The 28000-nt window shown below is 23.4% G+C and overlaps 1 protein-coding gene across 1 annotated transcript; it reads right to left on the reverse strand.

The window, feature by feature from the left end:
* Nucleotides 1-28000, reverse strand: LOC105364865 (neurotrimin-like). The gene is made up of 6 exons (XM_011502895.1): nucleotides 27832-28000; nucleotides 19322-19488; nucleotides 17614-17824; nucleotides 7723-7850; nucleotides 3016-3184; nucleotides 1-299 (listed from the first exon to the last, which is right to left on the reverse strand). The coding sequence occupies exons 1-6, from the start codon at nucleotides 27950-27952 to the stop codon at nucleotides 208-210; spliced, it is 888 nt and encodes a 295-aa protein (XP_011501197.1). The 5' UTR covers nucleotides 27953-28000; the 3' UTR covers nucleotides 1-207.

Consider the following 28000-nt stretch of genomic DNA (forward strand, 5'->3'; position numbering starts at 1 on the left):
CAAACTTATGTTTATAAAATCACAGGAATATTTATACCGATATAAAAAAGTTATAAATATCGTATAACCTTATGGGTACAAAACTACGCAGTGGGTGTATGAGCTGCAAAATCTCCTGTTAAATATTTCCTCTTCTATTTTTGCTTGTCATATCGCAGCTTTCCTGAGTTACTTAAAGCTGTAATGATGATAATCATGTTCTATCGGCTAGAATATCGTCCAAAGTATAAGGACCGTGGGCAGGAGCCTGCTAGCCATTTTGTCACCAGACCCACGATGCATGGCTGCTGGGTGTTCTTCTGAAACAAGCCGATTAAGCTATCGTACCATTCTCTATAAAATTGCTATGAAAAATTAACCAAACTCAATGTAGCGGAAATATTATAATTAAATTATACACAAATTCTGATGACGTTTCAATAAATTTATTACAAATAATTATTTAAAACTCATTACAAACTCATTAAAACAATTACATAATTAATTGTTTAATTATTTTATTAGATTTTATACATATATTATTTATTTTCCTTCAAAGGATTTAAAGAGTATTTATTTAATAATACCCTGAAGTTTATCTAGATTGTGATTTTAGACAATTTATAACGATCTTTTATTATGAGGTAAAATGTTGAGTTATGTATTTTATATATAAAGCATTAATTATAAGCATTAATAATTATTTTAACCCCGCAGTGATAGATACTACTTAATATTTATGTAATGTACAAACAATCTTTAAATAATAATATTATAAAATATAAATATAATCCATTCGATTATTCTATAATTTCAATTGATCGCAAAAATATAATGATATTATTAAATTAATTTTTTAATTTTTTTTTTAAAGAAGTAAGTGTTCATAAAATTAGACTTAATTAAATAACTAATGCTGAGTAAATTAAGAATCCATTTTATTTTAAAATTTCAGCGTCTAATTTATGTTTATATATTTAGAGTTAATATGTACATAACAGTTTGTATTATTTCTATTTTATTCTAAGTTACTTTACGTTTATTCTATTATGTATTTGTTATTCGGCTGTACGGTATATTTAGTAACACTTTTGTAACTATTAAATATATAATTGCATAATGAAATGTATATTAATTTTTCAGTTTTGGTTATTAGGAAATCTATATATAATATAATTCATCTAAGCAAATTATATATGCATATAACACACTATAGAAACAATTGAAATTTATAATTGATAAATAGCATGTGACGTTATGAAAAAAATCTTCAATTATTATAAGCCGAATTCTAATTGTTCTTGAATTAAATGCTATGTTGTAGTTAACAATAGTAGACATCTAATTCTATGTAACAATTATAGTTTAAAAATATTTCAAATAAGAAAATCAGCATCTTATTTGTCTGAATTTCTATTGCAAAAATAAAAAATGTTTACTTCAGTTCTCAATCAAATCATCTTATGTATTGTTACTATTTATCTTCTTGTAAAAAAAATTTTCTTAAAAAAGAAAGGAATTATAAACTGAAATTATTATTTCGAATTGTAATATTGATTAGACATATTCGATTATCCATTTAATGTTAAACCAAGACACTCTTATTCTTGTAGTAATCAGCATTAATATAAAATCAAATTTATTATTACATTTATGAATAAATGTTTACTCTTAGGATAAATAAATAGAAGTCAAAGGTCGGAATTATTCCTCGATTATATAGCCGTAATAAATAAAATATTTTTTTCTGAAAAGAGCAATAATTATACAACTAGATTAATTCAACGACAAATGAATTTATATTTGTTGATTTTTATAATAACAATAGATACTATTTAGAAATATTATACTTATAATGAATAATTATATTACTATTTGTACATAAATTATTAATAATATAATACTGAAAGTTTGATTAAATATAGTTTTGATAATGTTATTGAAATTAAATGAAAAATTAAATCAATATTTTGTTTGATAAGACATTCATGAAGTAAAAATTAAACAGAGTAAAATTTTCTTTTGAAAGAAAAATATTAAGTTCCTACTTTAGACAATAAACTCCTTACAATTGCAGCCTTTGAAAAAAGTCATTTAAACTAAAAAATAAAATATAAAAATGGCCAATTCATGGGAATGCAAATATTAACATTTGCTCATAAAATAAACAGAATTAGAAAAATAGATGATTCATAAAAAATAAACATAGCCTTGTTAATTAATGTCTAAGCGCATTATCATGACTACACGGTATTATCATCTCTTCTTCTGTTTACCATACTTTGTTTCGTATACAACTTTTCCGAATAAATATTCTCTCTCTCTCTCTCTCTCTCTCTCTCTCTCTCTCTCTCTCTCTCTCTCTCTCCGTGCAAAATGTCTTTGAGTAGTTAAACTATCTATGTATATCCACTAACCTATACTACAGGAAATTGTTGAAAAATTTTATTAGAATATTTTTATCTGCATTATACACATAAAAATATCCTTTCAAAAGAAAAATAATTTCACCAATTGTTTTCTAGTTCTTTAAATCAAAATGATTTTATAACAATAATTATAAATGATTTCATGTTTGAAGTATACAATAATTTAGTATCAATATTGAATCTTTATCAATATTATATAAATACTGACAAAATAAACTTTGGTATAAAACTCTTAAAATATCCAAATAAATAAACGAAGTAATTAAAAAATATTTTTCTAATTTTTATCTACTCTATATCGTTTATATTATTAATCAAATATTGATAAAATATTTATGTCAGTAGACGAATTTATAATGAAGCTGTGGGATTTTTTTTATAGAATATTAGCCCTTTAATTACTTTCTTATTTATATGAAATCCAAAATAAAGATAGCTCAATTAAAAACGGAATTCTCTTAAATTATGTATTTGATTGAACGCACTTATAATCAGATAATTAATATTAATTATAAAAATTATAATAAATAGTTATGCGTCAATGTTTTTTTGTAAGTTAAATTATAATGACCCTTTTAATACAATTAAAGTAAAATAATTATCTTACCGTTTAATATATGTACCCTGACGCTGTTAGGATGGGCATTGCTGGGTGTACATGTATATAAGCCCGAGTCCTTCTGAATGGCCTTTTGAATTAGTAAGCGACTTGATGTTACTGGCCCTTTTTCAGTTATTAGACTAATGCCGCCTCTTGGTGAGTCAAAATTAATTGCCTGCAAATAAACAGCATCCAGCATCCATACGTAGATTTAAAATATTTTCCTTTGACTATTTCATAAATTCATAGTATTAATACTTTAATAAATGGACTAGATTACCCCATATGCTTATTTATTAAATGTCCTTGATCGATTAACGTAGATTGGAATTATAGTACAAGGTAATTGTGATAAACCCAGAATATTTAGTTTCGATTATTATATTTTACCTCCGATCAAATTCATGCATTCCTAACTGAAGAAATAAAGAAAATTATAAAAAAAATTGTTAATTCACTATTTGAAGTAAGCTAAGCATTTTAATTATATTATATTGCGTTTCCTCATCATGTGCAAGTATAATTTTAATTTGAAAACATACTCAAAATAATTTAATTACTATTTTAACACCATTTTTATATGTGTAAATTATAAATAATTTTAAAATCGTAATAATTTTAAGTTTTTGTATCACATGCAAATTTTACCAAAACCGAAGCTCTTTACTCTCATACGATCTGTTACGACATGAAGTGCACTTTCACATACCCCACTTAGTACTTCCATTTACCCCGTTATAACCATTTGCGCGCTCCTGCTTTGGCAGGTCATTAATACACATCCGTGTAGGTGACTATATATGAAGAAATAATGAAAATAAATAATATCCTTAATCGAGCAATTCATTAATTAAATAAATGATTATGAATAAGTAAATATAAATAAATAATTAATTGATTGTATCGTATACTAAATATATTAAAACCTGTGTGTTATCTATCATATTCACGTGAAATAAGAAATAATATTCTTCTTCCGTAACTTATGAAGATAACAATTTCAATAAAAAATGTCTGCCGGTTGTTTTACATTTTACCTTTACTATGTAAAAATTTTTCTCTTTATCTATTATATATTGTTAAGCTACACGTTTCGCATATGCGTTTTCATACATCGAGGGCACAACATCAATTTTTTCAAGGATAATGTGGATACTACTTCTACTATACCCAATATATATTGTAACTAAACTCCAGTAGAAATTCCTCCATCTTCTTAACCTGATCGATAACTATATTAATATTATTGAACTTACTGACGTCTATTTTTAAAAGCAAACTCTTGAAATTGGTTATAACATCAAAGCACAAGACCTTGCTACTTTAAAAGCTTGGTTCTCACGGCTTTTCCTCTCATAATATTTGCCATATACAATCTTTCTCTATCCACTGGTATCATAATGGCACAGAGCTGTTCAGTAAATCATCAAATTCAATTCAATTCATCCTCCATTCGTCCGATATCTTGGAAATTCAGTTAGCCAGACTATTACAATTTACAAAGATTTACATCTGAGGTAACCCCCTACTCTAGACTTTACTTGACATTGATAAAGTTTCCTCCTGCTTATTATAAATTCGTATTTTTATATTTTGTTTATTATAGTGCTTGTTTTTTTTTTTTTTTTTTTTTTTTTTTTTTTTTTTTTGACAAGTAAAGTAGATGGATTTAGCATACAATATGTAATTCAAAGCGCAGGAAGAAAGAGATTAAAAAGAAAAAGTGAAAGTAATATAGAACGTCAAAAAAAGAGAGAAAATGAGTCGGTAGGGGAGTGAGAGAAATAGAGTGAAATCTAACAACAAGAAGAAGCAGATATAATAGGATGTCGTTTACCCAACCCCTCAGTTTCTTACTCAACTTCCTCTACGATGACCCCTCGCTTATAGTAAGCCGCTTTGCAGTTTTTTAAACGATTTCGCTCTGATATTTCAATGGTTTATTTTTTATGATAAAATCACACAATAGAAATAAAAAAAATTCATTATTAGATTATCTGTTATTATAAACAACCACTTGATAAATAAATAAATATAAAAATATTTGTTAGCGATTTATTTATTCTGTTGTTATGAATATTATTTATATGATGTATATTTATAGCCCATTTAAGTAATATATCAATAAACTATAAAGAACAATTGAATAGAATAATCTGAGGCAATTAAATTGAATTTATTGTAAATTATCTTACAAATATGACAATTATATGACATCTTACAATATGACATCTTACAAATATCCAACCTGACTATTATCTTACAAACGTCTCACGTAATCACATACATATCTCCTCCCCCTCCCCGCCCCTCACCAACTCGCTCATCGTCGCTCTTTCTATTTCGATTTATCTATTCATCGACATTCTAATTCGCTTATTCATTATTTTTTATTATCAAGTAAATTTTGTTTATTAACCTAAAGTAAATCTTACACAAAAATAGTCTTATTTCTTACTTTTTCATTTTATTTGTTTTCCATGCTAGTTGCAAAATAATATAAAAACATCATTAAAGAATTCTAGAATTTTTAATAAAGATTAAACTGATAAAAAATTTAACATACATATTAGAAGTTATTTCAAATTTTATAATTATTTAAAAAAAATTAATTAATTTGTACTATAATTTTATAATTCATATGTTCTGAATATTAATATACGAGAACTTTTAATTCAAAAAAAAAATATATAGTAAAGTTATTATTCAAATTTTGTTGATTTAAATTACTTAAATTTTATTCATTTATTCGTATCGAATGGCCTGTATTAAATAAATCTGTATTAAATAAATAGAGCAGAAATGTAAACAACGATAAATATTATTCAACGTTTTAAATTGTTAAAAAAAAAAAAAAAAAAAAAACAATATTTAAGTATTAAGAATTAACTTGACGAACCTTTTGATAAAGATATCTGAAGAAGTCAGGCTTTAAAAAAATTAAATAAATAAAAATTGTTAAAAATTACAGTATCGAAAAAGTTTCTTATTTCTTCAAATAATTTGAAAAGAAAACATTGATATTGCTTACGATATTCGCTGGCAACTTTCTTATCAACATCTGAAACAATCTTTTCTAGAAAGGCAATTCTCCCGTTCTCTCGCTCTCTAAGTAAACTACACTATTGAACTGAAACTTTACTATCGTGAAATGTAGCCGCCGTCTATGAGTGAATCTCGAGTACTGAAAATCTGGATACGATTATCCAGTTAGACTAATAATGCGAACTCTTGATATTTTCTGTCAGCAATAGCGTAAACGTTCGCTAGTGATCGATATGCATCTGGATCGATCAAATCGACTTATATACATCAGATAAATAGATGTCGAAGTATTTTATTAGCTTATTTTAAATAACGTCTTTCCTGCCAGATAGTATTATTCATTATACGTTTTATTTTCTTATAATCAGTACGAATATAGAGTGCAATATCAACTTGTGGATTTATTCTCCACTTTTCTCAGTAGATCGTATAAGTGCACTTACTTCCTAAGTCTTCTTTTCCATTTCGTTGATTCTTTGATTTACATTATTTTATCCGGTGCTTTATTTCTTTACAAAAACATAAGTTGCCATCTAACATTCACAAATGTCTTTATGCTTATATTTATAAAATATTCAAACATTTCTCAATATCTAACTTTGTTTTAATGGCTCCCTTAAAACTTAACAGTCGGTTGCACAAAATTATATCTTTATCAATAATATATTTATCTTATGAAACCAGTTTATTTAATAAATGATTTTTAAAAATGTCCATTTTACCATTACCGTTCTTTTATGAAACTTATTTATTATTATTATTATCCGTAATTTATTACCTCATTAAATGTAATTTTACATAAATTCGGGATTTGCAACGACGTATGGATGTGGACCAACGCATGTACGTGTGGTCGCTTGGTCGACAACGACATATAGTCTACCCTTTATCTAACCAAACCTTATTAAAGAGAGACTCGTATCGCGCTGCTTATTCAGCATTCTCTAAAATTCAAATCAAAACTAAACATCGTAAGATACTCGTTCTTGCACAACTGTTAGTCATTTTATCATCTCCACCTGAACTAAGCAGCTGTTTTCTTATAAAATCTTCAACAAAGAAATCACCGCAACTCGATGATGGGACATTAGTTTTACAAAATGTTTTTTCAATTACTCTTAATACTTATAGTACTTCTTCTTCTTTTTTTCTTATATATATATATATATATATATATATATATATATATATATATATATATATATATAACTCTCTTTTTAAACTTTACTATTCGAATTTCTAATTGCTTGTACCATTAACAAACGTTACTTAATACAAATGACTCTACACTGTGGCTAATTTTGTCTTATATTTACATTTTTAATAAGTATAAAGTGTATTAATTATAAAATATTAATTTTATATTCTTTACTATTATCGCCATATATTTCTCTAATATATAATTTATTAATATTTCATATGTAAATAATTTAATATTAATTCCTTTAACAATTTCAATATTCAATTTCTTTCAGCTTTAAATGCAATTATTATACATATATACATATAATTATTACACAGTGTTTAAATTATAACTAATTATTTCAATGGTTGAACAAAATTTTATGTTTTTCAATATACCCACAATAAAATATTGTAATTATATATGTGAAAGACTCAACGGCTTAAACCAAGTAAATACAAAAACACTCATATTATCGAATTTACCTCTCTATTATGACTCCATATCATAGCTATTGGAGGTTCAGGTGCATTCTTTACCAAGCAGGTCAAATTGATGGTACTGCCTTTATTAATAAACAGATCCGTGCCACCGGCAATCTCGGTAATTGGTTCTGGAATGTGTAAGAATTAAACGAATTATTAACAAATTACAATTTTAACAAAAGTTAAAAAAATCCGAAAAGACAAAATTAATATGAAAGTAAAAATATAGGATGTATGTATATATGTGAAATATAATGAAATTTTAATAATTATTACAATTATAGAGATAAAGAATAGAAAAGAAAAGTCTTTTTGACAAAATTCATGCAGGAAAGGATACTCTGACGTGGCGATATTTACTGTCTATGTTTTCGAATATCTTATATTAATAAACCAAGTATTTTAAATAATTAAAATTTAAAAAACGATGTTATTTCGCGCAATTAAAAATGAAATGCATGACATAGTAATTAACATAAAGGATATGGTCGTATGTATATAATTTCAAAAATATTATAACATTAATGCTTCCATTTATTGGAGATATTCTTATAAGAATTCAATCCTGTAATTATTCTTTATTATTATCTTATAGATTTATCTATTCAATTTCATAAATGTCTATTTTATTACTCAGTGAAATCTATGCGAAAGCACAAATTTTTATATTCTAGTAATAACATAAATTTAATTTAAGCAATATCGAATACTGAAAATAAATTTCTAGAAATATAGATCCAAGTAACTTAGCCCCGGTAAATCGTAGATTTTCCAAAATATCTCGTATAATATTTCTGTGTGCAAGTACTTTGCAATTTGTACAAGTGTAAATGAATACGCGCTAGTGCAAGGTAATAAGGGACGGGCAAACGCTAAGTCAGCGTGGAAAAAACCTCCGCTGGGACCAAAGAACGTTGTGGAAGCGGCCAACTCGATCCGGAAAAGTCCGTTGGTTAAGGAAGATGAGGCAGCCCATCACTGGTCGGCTTTTACTTTACTCGATGGATCAAATTAGGCCATCTCAGCCCCAACGCATAACGGCATCCCAGAACTCATCGAGAGGAACGTGAAAAAGCATCGACAAGCATAAACATGCCGGATAGCGACCGAGAGGCAATCTAACCACCATGGACTCGTAATCATCGCGCGTGTCGTCATTATATTATTCACTCAGATATGTATTACATGCTATATACATAGCTGAGTGAATAATCTGCATTTGACACAAGAATATTTTCTGTTTACACGTATACCATATAATTACTAATTATTTAAATTACATTAATTTTTTAATTGAATGAAATTTAATGAAACGAGACTTAAAAGTGATTCACATTTTTTGTATAATACTCTTTATAAATTATAACCTTTTCATTTAATCCAGATGTGCATAATAAATTATTCAAACGGTTTAAACTATAGTATTTATCACATTATATTACATTAATTACTCTGATATATCATCTAATCTACGTCTATGCTTCAATCTAAAATACTCCATATGAAAAAATTAATTATTTTCACAATATAGACATTTATCAATGTGATATTTTATTTTTCCAACGTATACTTTACTAAAAAGTACTATAATTCTTTTTTAAATATAATTTTGTGTCAATATTTAAGTAACTGATAGTGAACTTTGAAATCTAGAAAAAAAACAATAAAAATGTTTATCAACATAAATAAGAAATTCTAAAATATATTTTTAACAAGCTGATACTGTACAGAAATATCGTACAGAAACAAGTATCCTGTAAAAATTGCTTTTTATAATAATAATTATGTCAAATGCATTGAATCGTCTATAATAACACTAAATATATCCAAATCCTCTTAAAAATAAACTATTTTAATAATATTTTATACTGGTCGCATTACAATAGATATTTACATCTTTCCGTGTAATTAAAACATTTAATTATTGTTTTCACTTCCTCGAAATTAATAAATATAAAGTCGTTATAGTTGTAATTGTTATTCAAAAATATTGTTAAAATAGTTCATGATTAAACATTCGCGATACATGAAGAAAATAATAGCGTATGATTACATGCTACATTACTTTACATATTATTACTATTATACTTTACAGCTATATTATAACAAAATATTATTATTCCTTTATTTCTTTTAAGATATTTATAAATTTATAATACCTTTATTTTACATCAACATTCATTGTTCTTTTATAATTTAAAAATATTTTATTGTTTAAAGTTTGAATCTTAGTTGCAAACATTTAACGTTCTTTTACCTTCTACATAATGGCATCAATACTATACAATACAACGGAAAGATCGTCTCGAAAATAAGAAGAGAAGATTAAAGCATTATTGGTGTATTTAACTTTCACTGAGAGTAGAAATTAGCGGGTATCAGCCTCATCAGGATAGTCAGAGAAGATTTCAACCAAGACAGAAGCTGACAGATTGCGTCAACAGAAAATATAATTCATGTTTTTCTTCACTTTCACTTTCACCAATTGTAAACGGCAAAAGTAGCTGGATCTCAAGGGCCTTCAATATGATCTATCTCATATCAATAATTCAAAAATATTTACAAGTTTTAACGGTATGTAATGAAAATAATAAAGAGTATATTTTTAATTATTATTCAAAACTATGTATATAAGATACATAAGATTGAAATTAAAATTTCAGTAGGTGTATATTTTTTAAGGCAAAAATTTCAATCAGACTATTTATAAATAATGTATTATTTACTAGTAGTCTTGTACCAAAAATATATTTTTGTAAAAGATAAGAAAAATTTACATGAAAAATTGTCTTATTCTAAATAAGATTTTATATGTAAATATGAAAACTTTGATTATCCAATGCAATATACTACAAGGAATACACATATTTTATAACTTGATACATATAATTTGTCAGAATGAAGACAGCAATGTCAAATAGGCATTTTCTTACAAAAAAAAGTACTACGTTTTAAGCTTCTAATAGGAGTTGTCACGTCAACGCCATCACGTTGAAGATATAAAAAATAAAATACGACGTTTTTCATTCATCGTTGTAGAACGGGCCAAGATTGCAGTGCCGACAGCGTAAAATCTGCCACCGTCAACCCCTATGAAATTTCAAGTTCTTATCGTACTTTGCTACGCGCCCTGACTATTACGACGGCTGTTCTTTCGACATTCCATTTTATTCTTCATTCTTCGTTCAGTCCTGATGACGCGAAAAAGACAAGTGCAATTGCCTGATCCACCTCCATTTTATTCATTTCGCTAATCTCACGCTGAAATTTGTCCCTATTCGTTCAATCTCCTCTATACTATATTATCTCTAGACTATATTATCTTATTGATATACGAATACTTTGATAAAAAAAAAAAATTATACATAAACCCATATAATTTCTTTAATATCGATACGACTATTAAATATTCCATATTTGTTGATTATTAAATTCTATCATTATGATTTTCAGACAAACTTTATTAAATACATGTTTCAATTATAAATTTTACTATTTTTTTTTTTTTTTATTAAATATGAAGATTACTTTAATATTTTAAATCATTTATTTAGGTATTAATTTTAGTATATCAATGGTATAATTTTTATTACAACAATTATATTATTTAACTCATTCGAATATCATCATTTTTCCTTTAAAAAACTCTTCACTTCATTCTCATTCATTCACAGGGTACACGTTAAATTAACATGTAAAATTTAATCTATTTTACAATATTATAAATGTCTATATATAGATTTATATACATACATACACACGCGCGCACACGCGCACACACACACACACACACACACATATGTATATATATATATATATATATATATATATATATATATAAAATTATAATTTAAAGAAGACATATTTAGAAAGATTAATGTTATTGTAATTGTGCAAGAAATATTAATCGATTTTTTTGTTAATATTATAAAATCATATTTCTATTATTAGAATCTAAAACAATATTAAATACTTAACCATAGTAGTAATATATTTTTTTTCAAGTCACTACTGAACCTACACTATTCAATTTGAAATGACGTTAACATTTGAAATGTGCTATCTAACCCTGAAAACTCAGATATTTCTCATTCTGTTTCGTGTACTCCTTTCATTTTTTTTTTTTTTTACATGTCTTTATATTCCTCAAATTATTTACAATTTTCGAACCTACAGTTCTACAGATGTGTGTGAAAATCTACAGATTGTCAATCACTCATATTATAACCAATTATTCAATAATTAGCATACTATTATTATTAAATAATAATTACTTAATAGAGAAATTTTTATTTGTGTAAGATTACTGATATCTATATTTATATAAAGCTAAAAAACATTTCTGAATTTAAACATTTCACTATCTCAATTATTTTATTTTTATTACCAATCTTCTAATATTTTCAAATTAAATAGAAGAATATAAGAATAAAATAATCCAAAAATAAAGAACATTATTTCATACTTATTGCTATCAGTATATGTGTATATATATATATATATATATATATATAGGCATAACAGTATGTCACTTTAGTACTAATAATACTCTTACAACACTATATGTTCAATATTTAAATCGAACTTTGATGACTAATTTAAAGTACAAAATTAATCTACAAATGAATATCTATTATTACATTACAGAATACAGAATATTTTATGTTACATATAAATAATAATATATGTGTGTATATACATATATATATATATATATATATATTAACAAGCAAAATTCAGTATTCTAATTTATATGAAAAATTTATAACATTATTAATTTTTTTAATTCCAAATTAGCAATTATAATATATAATTTTTAATAATAAATAACAAATGTCTTACAAAATTATGTTACATTCAATAAATGCTTATCTACAATAAAGATATACAGTGAAGTTATGAAATAAAATTGATACATACGGAATTTAATCAATATTTATTATGATTATTCTAAAGTTTATAGTATAACCGTGGTTAATTATAAAGTAATTTTATAAATGAAATTGTATCTGTAAATATATAATCGTTTTTGTAATTAATCAAATCGATTATAGAATTGTAATTTGTAATATTTAAGGATTATTTCTCTATAACATAATTTGTTCGATTCAATATTATTGATATTATTAATTAATCGTAATTGTGCAATGGACTTAATATTTTAATATTATCATACTATTTAAATTATTTTAAACTTTCAATGTATTATGATATTTAAATTTTGTATCTAATTTTTATTATTTTTAGTTTTTTTCTTAGATCTCACCTATTTTTCGAATAGTTTTATTGTTCACATTGAGAATAAATTATTTTAAGATTATAAAAGTTAATAAACCTTATATTCATAGTTTTACTTCAAATACAATTAGTACATATAAAAACCTATATATATATATATATGTGTGTGTGTGTGTGTGTGTTTATGCACATTAATCAAACAATATTTGTCGGAGTGTAATTCTTTTGAAATATACTTTCAATTAACTATAATTTGTAAACAATATTATATATAAAACCACTTTTACTGAATTTTAATGATTCAAAAGAAGAAAATAATCTAAATCTTAATTCATTTTTTTATAAATATTATCTTGTAAATGTGATAAAATATTGAGTGAGTTAACTATAATTATTAATTTATGTTAGATTTAAGGTATCTTATATTATTATTTTATTTGAGAAAAGTAAATTATTTTTATGAAAATATTCTACAATTATAAATATATATATATATATGGAATTGAATCATATTTGTTTGATTAGTTAAAAATTCTTAGGATGTTATCTATTACATATATATATATATATATATATATATATATATTAACCTTGATGATTGATAAATTTAGGTGCAAAGTATTTTTGTAATTCTAAAAAGCAGATAGTACTTCAGTATGTAACAGTAGGTGAGAGGAAACCTCCGACTGTTTACCCTCAGGATAAATTTGCAGCTGAATAGTTCATTCTTTTGTTCTCTCTTATAAGGACGAATTTAAGCTACACAATCCATTGCATGTCACCTTGAGAAAAGTCCGTTGTATTTATAGCTCTGTCTGTATTTCATTGTACTTTTACATTTACGTGATGTAAATGAAAGAGAGAGAGAGAGAGAGAGAGAGAGAGAAAGAGCGAGAGAGAGAAAAAAAATCCAATATGATAAAATGAGTGGAATGTGTACAAAAAATATTAGAATAAAATGACGTAATCAGTAATATAGCGTTGAAATGAGGCGATCTCTCCAAACCGAGACTAGAGAGAGATAAAAAGTGTCGGCTAGGTAGTGGTAGACATAGATGACAGCAAGGCAGTGCCGATTGTAACGATGCTGATTGTCGTCCCGTCTTATTATGCCAATCGCTGAAGGGGTTGTTTATAGAACTATCCATTTTCGTATATTTTTAAATCTCAAAGACGATATTAGCCGTTCCAATTTTACTACTTTCCTCCTTTTTGCACTCTGCAGCTCAGTTTTAAATATTTCTTCTCTCTCTGTACTTTTATCATTCCTTCTTCTCTTTTTCTAGTTTTTCTTTACTGTACATAGAACGCAATGAATCCCCGTAGGCAGTAAGCACATTGAAATTACTCTGCTTTAGGCTCAATGTGTTATGATATATTACTATTTACCAATATAAATATATTGTCAAAAATAATCAAATTAGTAATATATATTTTTTATATTTACAGGCGCTATATATATTAACACAAATTCTCTGTATAATATATAAAATTCCATTATTCTGTATTTTATATGATTATTATGAACTGATAAAATAGCAAGGAAATTTTATATAAAAAATATTTTACTAATGTAAGGAATCAATTTCTTATTAGTAATTATTAATTATGTATGTTATTATTAGTAACATATAACTTAGTAAACGACTTATTTAAGCATTAATTAATATATTCTAGAGAATATTAATATTTTACCGTATGATGAATTCGATGATTGGAAATGCAATATATTTCTTGTAGCAAAGAGATTCGCCAGGTAATGATCTATCACTATAGATATCTTTAAGAGCTTCGATACTTACAGCGATCTAATAAATTTATCTATCATCCACGAAATATAGATATATAAGGAATAAAATATACATATAAATATTACACGAAAGTAATATTTATTTTTTAAAAATAATTGCAGAAATCATAGATGATTAAAGGTAATATCGATGATTAAATAATTAGATAATATATACAATCTCTTGTTCAACAATAAATAGAAATATGGAATAAATGTTACATTTCCATGTAGGATATTGTAATTACGTACTGTAACATAAAATAATGTTAACAATTTCATTCTGATTTATATTTACACCAAAGTCTTATGATTTTTTCCATTCTGTCTTGTGATTGTGATTTTGAACTTTCTTTTCTACTTGAATTGTTCTTACTTTTCAATTGTATTAATAAAATATTGGTATAGTGTTTCCTAATATATTTAAATAATAAAGTCCGCATAATTAATTTTTTTCATTCAATTTTTATCTAAACAATAATTAATTTTATGTCTATACTTATTGTTAATGAGGGAGGATTTAGAAAAAAGCTTTATTTTTTATACATTAAAACTCATAGAAACGATTGGACATAAACATATTATCTAAAACAATCAAATTCAACAAAAAAAACAAAATTCTAAATAGGCTTAGCAGTTTTGTTTCAGTTTTATGAATAAAAAAATTTATTTGCATAAATATGTAGCTATATTGACTTATATAAAAATTAAATTATTAAAAGATCGATTAAAACAATAAATTATCATTGAATATTAATAGCTGGAAATATTCTTTCAATAATTTACTATTCGTATCTACAATAAACGGTCCAGCTAATATTTTAAGTATTATTATATTAAAAGTAAATTAAAAGCAAAGACAAAGATGTGGTCTTTATTTTTTGAATAATTGTTTAAATCTATAAAAAAAAATTTTACGAATATATTAAAAAAAAAAATTGATTTTTTTTTTCTTCTAAGTCACATACTTATAAAAGGATGTCATTTATCTGACTCGCCTTAACTGCTAAAGAATAAGTAGAAATTTCGCAAGCAATTAAACTATTTTACCGCAAAAGACTCTTAAATATTTGTACAATATAAAAAATGTAAAAATATAACTCGAAAACTGGCAAAACTAAATTAAAAAAAATCTCTGGAAAGTACTGAGTATTTTTTTTTATAAAAAAGGTTAATTAGCACTGTAACTATGTCAAAACATTTATATATATATATATATATATGTACATATAGATATTACAGCTATAATAATATTCTCATTTACCTAATCATAGCTGCTACGTATTATATATAAAGGGACACAGTAAATAAAGTGACGCTTTAAATATACAAAATATTTTTATATAACTAATTTAATCTAAAATATAAGTCACGTTTAATAAAAAATTATTATGCAAAATTTTAATCAATAAATTAAATTCTGTGCAATACTTTCTTGTGTTGTATTATTGTTTATTGTACAACAATAAAGTATTTTTAAAATATAAAAATTCTATAAAAATAAAAAATTTTAATTGGTTGTTAGTCATTTGACATGAAAAATCGTTATTATAAAAATATAAAAAAAGAAATGGTTAATGCACTTAATTAATACAAATATATAAAATCTATATAAATATTTAATTTTTATTTATTTATAAGTACAATTAGACTTTTCTAAGAGCCTTCAGTAATTATAGTTATAATCAAATTTAACTTTCTTCTATCTCATAATTCTGATTTATGCGAGAGTGTGCACATGTGTTATACATAAGAAGAATTGGTATTTTAAAATTATATGTATCAAGTCTGCTATCATTCTGCTTAATTACTAAATTATTATTATTTTTTTAATAAATCATAATAATTTATTAGTTTCTTTCGTTTAGCTACATCCTATGAAATGTTCTTTTTAATAATTAATTAATAAATATATTTTATTTTTATTAAATATATAAATAAATATATTTTTATTGCTTTCCAATAAGATATTTATACATTTTTTTTTATATATATTATAGTTTTATTATTTATTATTATATATATAATATTAGTTTTATATATTACAGAATATTACTTCAATCAAACGACAATAAATTTAAAGATACTACTAAATTTTTAGTATAATTTACATATTAACTTCATTTCTTTTTTTTTTTTTTATAAAGTAAAACTATTATAACTAATTACATAAATTATAAAATATAAATTATCTGTCTGATACATCTGAAATGTATGTATATATGATTATAAATTCTTTTATAATAATGATAATTCAGTCGTATAATATAAGTATTAAATCATTATTCATTTGCAATATAAATATTGAGAAACAGTTTTAATGCGGTAATAGAATTATGAAACATATGAAGAAATTCTTTTTGAATTAAATTTATATTATGAATGAGCAGGAGCCAACATTAAGTGAGACCTATTTAGCAGCAAATGTCGTATTGATTAATTTTTCCAGAAGTATAAAGTATATTTTCTATGCGCAGAATAATCATAAAACGAGTAATAATATAATTTTTAGTATCTTTCGAAATGTATGATAAGATCATATAAACAATGGTTTAAGCTCAATCTTAATGAAAAATGAGATAATTTTCTACATACATTCTACATATCTAACTTTCAAACTTAATGCTAATAAATAATCGTATAGAATATGTCTTCGATAAATGTTTCAATTGGTGTATAACTATATCTCTAATTAATTTAAATGATTGTTTAATGCATTTTCCTATTTTTTAACTTGCACAAATGTTTTTGTACACAGATAGTACATTTAAATTTATAAAAATACATTTGTAACATGAATAGATGAATTATATTATAATTTATGGTTGTTGATTTTCGTTAAAAATTATATAATGAAAACTCACCAACAACAATCAAGTGAACCGAATGACCAATTGGCGGAGTAGTAGATATCTGACATTCGTAGATTCCTGTATCCTTGCGCTGGGGATAACGTACTCTCAGAGTCCATTCTTCACTATGTGGAGCATGAAGTGCTTCAAAACGTTGGTCGCTAGTATAAGTGTAGCGACCTACCGTTAACAAGTGAATGTCACGATGTCGTACCCATGATACCTAAAATAACATTAAAATTTGTTTTAAAAACTTGTTTCAATTTGTAATTAAAAAGTAAAGCAAACAGAAGAATTTCATTCAACAAAAAGAATATAACCCCAATAATTGCAATTTCAAATAAATTGAGAAATTATAAACTTTTAATTTCATTTTTAAATAAATCAGATGCAGAATTATAAGAATTATGTTAAACTCGACGAGACAAAATTTTTAGCAATTTGTCGCTAGATATAACGATATATATGTTTCATAGTTTTCAAGTAATTTTCATTTATAAATATTACTGCAATGACTAAAACTACTAAGCTAAGCAATTCTGCCCTATTCCTATTGATTTTTAAATATAATTATTGAGATAATCTTTTGCTGCATTAAATATATTTGTTTTAATTTTTTTTTTAAAATTACTTCCAATAAAATATCTAAATTTTATCAAATAATAATTTGTTGGTTCATATGAATATTGTATGAAGTCATTATATATCTATTGTATATTAAATGTATTACGAAATATTAAATATATTAATTCGAAAAAATTTTAATATAATATATTATATATATATATATAATATTTTATATATATATATATATATATATATATATATAAGTTTAATAAATGTCTGTAAATATTTCACAAATGCTGTCAATAAAATTATCTTTATGTTATCATAAAATTTTGATGATAAATTAATTTACGTAGCCATCATTGTCAAACATGGAATAACACGTTATATGTACGAATAGATATTCTTTTCTCTGGGAATGATTGAATTTTATTCGTATATAATTTACACATGGACCGTGAAATATTATGTTGTGAATCTATAGTAATTAACTACTGAATATATTGTGTTACTATAGTCTTTTAAGTCGTGGTTTGAAAATTTTAAGTTCATATCATTTTATAATATTACATTAATTACTATTAAAATACATTTAATAATAATCACTTAATAACCTTATACCTATCATTTAAAATATTTTAAAATAATTTTAACAATAACCATAATAATAATTAATGTAAATTTCATAATATAACTTCATTGTATCTTTAACTACTTTTTTTAAGATATCAAAAATATAAAATTTTAAAAAAATTACTTATTCTAAATGTTTTCATGTAGAGCTCCATACAATATTCAAAGCACACAACACACAAAAATGATTTAGTATAAAAGTTGTTAATATATATATATATATATATATATATATATATATATATATATTAGTAAATTGTCTATGTAGGTATGGATAGGCAATAATTAGTGCATCATGCATCATTAATCATTCCTCTACTCATGATTAATCAAATATATTGATCCACTAGTAACTTCTTGAGATACTTTGAAATAAATGTACCATGTACCAATGTATGTTGGTACTTATAAATGTACCAACATTTATACTACCGTCGATAAGTTACGGAATATAAATAAAAATTGTATTTTTATAAGAAACGTAATATTAACTACTATAAGAAATTTCATTCTGACTTACCGTTCGATTACCAAGGTTTTTTACTTTACAGATTAAATGTACGGTTTTTCCCACAAGCCCCGTTACATTTATAGACGCCGTAGTGTCAAAATACGGGCCAGTGTCTGGAATTGGCCAATCTTGAAGATAGTCTGTTTTAAACTGACGAAAAGTTTGTGCCGATGACTCTAAATACACACGCACACCCAAACAAACAAATAAACAAGTATATATAAATATATATACGATAATAAATTAATATATATTTATTAAATATAGTAATGTCATAAAGTAAAATAATTTTGATAACATTCATCTATAGATTAACTATTAATATTCAAGGTATATATCTATATAAAATATTATTTTTCCCCACCTTATCTATGATAATGAAATTACTTAAAAGTAATGTATCAGAATATATATTGAAAATGGACAAATGAAAATATATATCATTTTAATTACTTAAAAATAAGTTATACTAATTATAGTAACGTTATATTAAAAATTTATATATATACGAACAATATTATAATAACACAATAAACGTTATAAGTATTGTGAATGTATCATCAACTTATATGTCACCTGACCTGAATTAAATGATATGCAACGAGTGAGAAGAATCTTTTAAATAAGAAAATCCCAATAATATATAGTTAGTGAGTTGTATAACAGTCGACGTTCGTTATTCGTTTTTCATACTTTAATGATGCTACAATATCAATGAGAATATTGAAATGTAAAATTTTAAATAGCACAAACTATTTTACGTGAACAAATTTAATCTAAAAACAGTTTACTGTTATCAATAACAAGTAGTAAGATTTAAAAAATTAACTATTTATTTATTAAACTAACATTTATAAATATCTCAAACTCTTTTCTTTAACGCTTTTTTAATTTAGAATAATTCTTAAAAACTAATTGTCATTACCTTTTGATAAAACTATAATGTTTACAATCAATGATCCGTTTTACTTTGTTATTCTATCTATATATTTTAATAAAGTAAAAAACTTCATAAAAGTATTCTTTAAATAATATGAAATTTTCTTTTATAATATTTTTTTGATCAATGAATTGTAACGAATTTTATCGACAGCAAACAACATATTATTTCAACTATTATTTTAACTATTAGAAAAATCTAATTTTTAATTCAAGCATATTCAATCAACGTATGCTCAAAATTTCATCTACTAACAAATGGTGATTACGACTGTGAAAAACAATATATCTTATAAATTTCCTTTAAACAATCCATAAAATTCAAAATCGTTCATTAAATATTTTTCAATTAAAACTAAAAAAATTAAATATTAAAATTCAGTATAATGCTGCAAATAGAAGTAAAATTTAATGAATCGCTTAAAAACACTAGGGATTTTTAAACATTTTTAATTTCGATATTTAATACGATAATTGATAGTGATTATATTATTTATAGTACAATAGTGGTAACATTGAAAATCTTATTAGAAGTCATGTTTAACATTTAAATTAGTATCTATAAAAATAGAAAAAAGTAATTTATTCTAAGCATACAAAATTAAGTTAAATTTTGTCAGCTAGTAACGAACAAATTATATTTTGTATCCATAAGAGATAAGATTTTCATGCATAATGTAAATGATCACATATTTTATTTAAGTGTATTATATTACTATAATTGCATATTAGTTTTTTCAATAAAATTAATGACTATATTCAAAAATTAAATATAAACAAAGTATTTTCATAAGATAATAATATAATTTAAAAAGTGCATTTTAATAATCCAAGTATAAAATATAATACGTAATAAGTTTATTTAAAAATAATAACTTAGAAAGCATTTTATAATTTAATTTTTGCTTCAGATTATCTTCGCTTATTATAGAAATAACTTTGTATGGACATTTATTATTATTAATAATTATTATACGTAGTCCTTATAAAAAATTTTTAAATAATTTCATTGGCCATATATGTTCATTAAAATATAATTTTACAATTCTTCTAATAGTTAATTACTCTAAATATTTTTGTTATCAATGTATAACTTAACATCAGATGAATTTAAAAAGATATATATTATTTTTACATTTTCACAATTATATAAATATATGTTTATATAGCTAATATAATTAAATGACAATTATTATTAAATAGAAAATATGAAATAATAATATAGTTGTCTAAATCAATGAGCTATAAAAAAAAGAATTTGAAAAATAAAATTCAGAAGTATTAAAACAATTATTAGTGTAAATTAAATATCTTTTCTTGGATTCTCAAATGATTATATATGCAACTACTTTCAGCGTGTGAAAATACATTATCCATCCTTAGTACCTATGAAATATAATTAATTTAATAAGAAATTCTTGCAAGCAATAAAATAATGATCACACTCTATGTAATTAAATTTACCTACTGATAACTGATATTGTCCATAATTAAAATAATAAAGATAAATAATTATTAAATTTTCATATTTACATTTTTTTTAAATAAAAAAATTATTAAAAAATATTAATTAAAAAACATATACAGATTTTAGTGATAATTTAAAGAAAAATCCGAATATCTAGGATTATTATGAATAATTGTTGTATTAGTAATAAAAATATATAATAAAAGTATCAAAATTTCAAAAGTCAATCCTTGGAAATTGTATAAACACAGACAATTGTAAAACACAGAATAACAGATGAATGACTAAGGAATCACAATATATAACCATTTACCATCCCTCTCATATGTGATAATCTTGTTTCATTTCGTAGAATTGTAAAAAAGATTGTAGAAGTATCATCTTAATACTGCAATATAATGTAATTATAAATTTTTCTTAATTGCAAATAAATAGTGCAGGAATGATAGGAATTTCTGGATATAAAAAAATTAATCGTTCAAGAACATACATAAAAAAAATAGTATTATTATACAAATAATACATTATATGTAGACTATAGGTATTATAAAAATATGATAAATGTTGTCGTATGTCACATATACAGTATCTTTATAAATTTTCCGAAATTAAATGTTTAAAATTTCCAATTTATAATAAAAGATAATCAAAAATGAATGTAGATATAAATAATTTCAACAATCGGCATAATAAGGAACCATATTATTTTAGGTACAAAACATATAAAATTTTGTTAAAGATAACTTGCGATAAATAAAATTATTTTTAATAAAACTAAATAGAAATATTATAAATAATTTAATATTTATATTTATATTTATAAAAAGTTTAAACAACTGTTTTTTTTTCAGATATAAAAGTATTGAAGAATTTTTCTCTCAAAACAAATTTATACTCAACGATTCAATAGATTCTAGGATTTTCTCAATTGGATGTACATAACTATATAAGTTGAGGATATATTCAAAATTAAGGCTTAGGCGCTGTCTTTGAAAGAATAAGTGAATGAGTAGCAACGAATCCAATCCAACACGTAAGTAATTATGTAGTTCTTGAAGTTTTGAAGTAAGAAAAAGAATTTAAGAGGCTGCCAATCACATTTAAAACCCCAAATCTTTAGTTTTAGTGAACATAAATTCATTATCTATAATAACATAAAATTCTGTGTAGACGGCGAGTAATATAATTTCATCATTACTGCTAATAATAATTATAATTATACAGCAATATAATCATGTGATTTGTTGCTGTTTGCTGTATTTCTATATAATTTCATTGTTTAATTAACATTAATTAAATTAACTTTGTAATCTTAAATTAACTCTCTATTTGGAGCAAACTTGTAAAAACGTAAAAACTTTTTAAGATATAACGAATAAAATTTATACTCGTCTTTACCATTTTCTCTAACATGTTTTCTGTACTGAACATACAATAATATTAAGGATTAAATTAAAATAATTTTCAATTATGTGGGGATCGATGTCAAAACTATTTTCTAATAGATATATTATTAACTATATATGAAATTAGCAAAATTTTGTAATTCTAAATGTAAAAAAATAATTCTAATTCAAATGAAATTGTATTTTAAAATTATACAATATGGTTTAAAGTTATGGTTTAAAAAATATTCATAGATATAATTAAATATTTAACAAAAATTATAACCTTAAATTTCAATAAATAAAATATCCTATAATTAACCGATAAACCGTTGTTTTACTTTAAAACTACCGGTACTAAACACATAGATAATAATTATAAAAATTATGTTGATTATCAACTTTTTAACATAATTAATTCATCATACTTATTCTTAGTGATTATAGTAAATGTTTAAAATACTCAAATAATTCACTCTGCCAAGTTCCATCATTACATTATTAATCTATTAAAGCTAATATTATGGTGATTTAGTAGTAGTTACATTTACATATATTATTATATATTTTTAATTTTCAATTAATGAAAAATATGTTGTAGTAGGAATTTTTTCATACAAAAAATTGGCCAATTTCACTACAATGAAAGAATTGATATTTGACTCTACATAACACTTATCTGCTTAATTAAATTAAAATATACAGAAGCATAAATAGACTAAACTTAATTAATTATTAAAATATAATTACTTGATTATATTCAACAATATATTTAAAAATAGCTTTAATGAGGAATAAATTTCTATCGATATTAATTATATTTTTATTAATCAATTACATGTTGATTATTGATTGATTGTTGAATATTGATTAACAATTGAATTGAATTGAATATTGATGATAAATTACATGTTTGTGCGTTACAGTATCAATCGTCATTATAAAAGTCAGTACGAATTAACTCTATAATTTGTAAATTTCTATCCCTTTCCAATGTTCAATAATGCAGAGCAATTCTCCATCTCGTTTTTTTTTTATGCTAGCAAATTTTTTGATATCGTGGTTCCCAACTGAGCCACTTTTTCCAATACGACTGACAAAGTATTTGAACTTACCTGATTCATTTTGATCAATAATGACACCATTACGTTTTATAATAGACATTTAATAATGTGAAATGGTTTTTTTTATGCTTTTTTCTTTTGTAAAAACGGACTACGAATAGGAGATATTTTTTATTGTTATCTACGAGTGGTTATTTTACTACAAAAAAAGAAAATTATTTATATTCGGCAAAAGGATTGAAATTAAAATATTTTATTTAACGGTATTAGAATTTTATTATGATACTAAAATCTTTCATTTTTTTTAACTTATAGCTTCCTTTTTAAATGTTAAATGTTAAAGCTTCCTTTAACGAATTGTCTTGCTTTATAATTTCCTTATCTCTTCTAATGATACAGGTACAAAGCATTTATTTTACATTCTTTCACATTGTTGGTAAATAAGTCGCAATATAGGCAACTAAATTTTTTTTTTTTTTTTTTTTTTTTTTTTTTTTTTTTTTTTAAAAAACCTTTTTTTTGGGAATTTTCTTTTTATTGGAACTATTTATGTTCGATGAAAAGCTGCGTCCAAGCCCATATTTCACTAGTCTATCTTAAAATGTGGCTCAAAATACATGTCTATGTTGTGTCTCTTACTACTCGTGATATAGCTCAAGTATTACTTGATTATATTTGGATCAGAGTCTTTTTTTATAATATTTTTAGAATGTTTATTATTTGGTTAGCCATGGTCGCCGATATCACACTTCACAACAATTATTTTAAAATAATTTTCACAAATAAATATATTATTAAATAGTTGATTTTTCTCATAATTCATGTTTTTTTTTATTTTTGCTTCCGTAATAACTATCAAAAATATTTTTCCTCTGCTTTCGAATTCGAATAAAATATAAAATTAAATATAAAAAAAAATGTCATTTATACCGATTAAGGCTGAACAACTATCCTCTCCAGATTATTTAGCAATTACATGAATTTTTTATCGACTTGTCTAAATACATGAAATATTCGTGAAAGCTGCATTAAGAACCTACTAACTAGTTATTTTATTCAAATTTACTATTCCAATATTTATCCATGTACTGTTTCCTTTATCACTAGAATTATTTGTTGATAATAATAATGCATTTAATCTGCCTTAGACATACTTTTAAGTTCTTTCATAGCGAGTGAAGAGTTTTAATTATCGTTTGTCTTGCGTAATTTAATTAAAACACATTCTGATGTACAATCAATTTAAATTATCCCCATTGCTACCTGGAATTTTACACGATATAAGTTGCATTGTTCCATTTTCTTTATATACATGTCGACTTTCTTCCAATTCTTTAAATTGATATTTGATCTATTTTTTCTTTGCAGCAAAGTTCTGTGCTATTTATTATAGTGTACGATATTTGTTTCATTTTTGAAAGGAGATAATAATACCAAGAATTTCAAGAAAATTTCATTAAAATCACTTGCTTGATTCTTAGTGCTTTAATATTTATGATTATAAGTCACTATGCCATTCGAATCATAATTTAATTATGTTAAAATTAGGAACTTAGCTAAGCATTTGAGAAAAACAATTCTAAAAATTAATCGCTTAAATAAAAATAATAATGACAGAATAAACCAATTACAGAGTGATAAAAAAGTTGAACGCAAAAAATAATTAAATCAACTATTAGTTTCAAAATATCTTTCCATAAGAAAAGAAATGAAACATTCAACCCCTTAAACAAAAATATTTTCAAAATAAATTAAAAAAAATTGTAAATAAAGTTATTTGTTTATTATAACTAATAAAATATTTTTTGTAAATATTATTTCATTAAAATGTTAAAAGAAATTTTCAATAATACAGCACTTTTAAATCTCGATTCTTTTTTACTTTTTTATTCTTTTTCAGGAGAGATATAAAATTTTTCAAACTTAAAATAATTCTACAACTATAATTGAAATCGAGGTTTATTTACAGTTATATATTCTAATATTTTTGATGATCAATTGAATCTTGCAATCAGCAGTTTTCTTGAAAAAGAAGATTCAATGACGTTGGCTTAGCAATAGATGCTCTCTCATTGTCTTGTCGAATATTAAATTGCATAAAATATTATTTGAATCGATTCAATGATAATGCCTACATATTGGAGAGAAATATTGCATCGTTGAAAAGCATTATTTTAGTGATGATTATTATAAGATAGTCAAAAGGTATATAATACTCTTTTGGTTGATTTAAGTAATAGCGGTTAGTATTTAATACATCAATGAATCTGTATTTCATAACTAATTTGACAAGAGTTATTTATAATAATATTTGGCTCACTCACGCCCATTACTAATATATCCAATAAAAATGAAGATATTTATATTATCGAATTATAATCGAGATAATTAATTTCTCCATTTTATATAATTGAATTAAGAACATCTTTTGAAATTCTTTAACTATAGGTATATATGTTTTTAATTCTTGTAAAAAGCTGAATATGTAATTTATTCTACAATCATAAAAAAAAATTATGATTTACAAGTTAAAATGAAATAAAACTGTGATTTTAAATTTTTATTATATTGAAATATATTTTAAATTAGAAATAAATTTATTCCTTTTATGTTTGAATTTTCATATTCTATTCAACTTGAATATAAATTATATAAATTATTTTAAAATATAGACAAAATAAAATAATGTCATTGAAAATAGTTTGTTAATATATTGTTAATATTCGCTTAGTTCGGCGTTTTTATGACAAAAAAATTAAACAATTAAAAATGATGTTGCATAACTATTAGTATTAAAAATTTGAATTTTGAAATAACTTAAAAATTATTCGCAAAATATACATTATGTGAATAAATTTACTGTATTATTAAACTGACTTTCATATATAAATTATTAATATATTAATTGTTTCTTTTAATATTATAATTGATCCAACTGAGCTAAATTTTTATTCAATCCATTTGATGAGTTAAATTCATTCGTATATAAAAATAATAAAAGAAATGTTTGATGGGAATCGAGAGTCTCAAAGTATTTGTCACGGATATCTTAATTAAATATATTTCGTACAAAAAATGAAGTTGACGTTTACTCTTCCATACATAATTGGATTTATTCATATTTTATTGATATATATATACATATATATATATATATATATATATGAAATTATGTAGTAAAAATTTCATATTGAATAAAAGTCACTAAATTTTATTATATAAAAAGACTGTCCTATACATTTCAATATTTAGGAGAATAGTAGTAAGAAATAGATTAGTACATAGATAACATAGATTAGTAAGAAAATTTTAATATTATACAACACTGAATTTGTTAAACTAATTAACAAGCAAAAACTACTGCATTAAATATTTATAATAAGATTAATTGTAAGAAAAAGTAAGAAAAAATAATATAATTATCAATTAATAAATAATAATTAATTAAATAACTTTCTGGCGTTTGTTACGCATTATTGTTGTTTGTGAACAATGTTTTAATAAACAATTTTTTTTAATCTAAAGTATCTTATAATATATGTGTAGAGTTTAACAATAAAATTAATCAAGAGTATGTAATTCAGAATGTGGCTTCAGATTATTCACTAATTTATTTGTCTTACAATTACCAAAGTGAATAAATTGTATTTTGAATATACTCACCAAACAAAATAACTCCATAAAAAATCACAATTATCATGATAAAGGAAAGTCGATCATTTCTGATACTATTCGATCGATTTTTATTCCACGTTCCTTTATTAGCCCATTGCTGTATGGTCATCTCACTTTTTCAATATAATTACTCCAACTTATGTAATAATTAGTTTTA

Source organism: Ceratosolen solmsi, unplaced genomic scaffold (genome assembly GCF_000503995.2).
Source record: "Ceratosolen solmsi marchali unplaced genomic scaffold, CerSol_1.0 scaffold15, whole genome shotgun sequence".
NCBI lineage: Eukaryota > Metazoa > Arthropoda > Insecta > Hymenoptera > Agaonidae > Ceratosolen > Ceratosolen solmsi.

Bases quoted from the DNA above. Each gene is read 5' to 3' on its own strand.
- LOC105364865 (XM_011502895.1), bottom strand. From the start codon at position 27,952: ATGACCATACAGCAATGGGCTAATAAAGGAACGTGGAATAAAAATCGA. The intron at 19,489-27,831 runs GTGAGTATATTC...GTGTGTATTTAG, and splicing joins TTATGGAGTTATTTTGTTTG to AGTCATCGGCACAAACTTTT. The intron at 7,851-17,613 runs GTGAGTTTTCAT...TACACATTCCAG, and splicing joins GGTTCACTTGATTGTTGTTG to AACCAATTACCGAGATTGCC.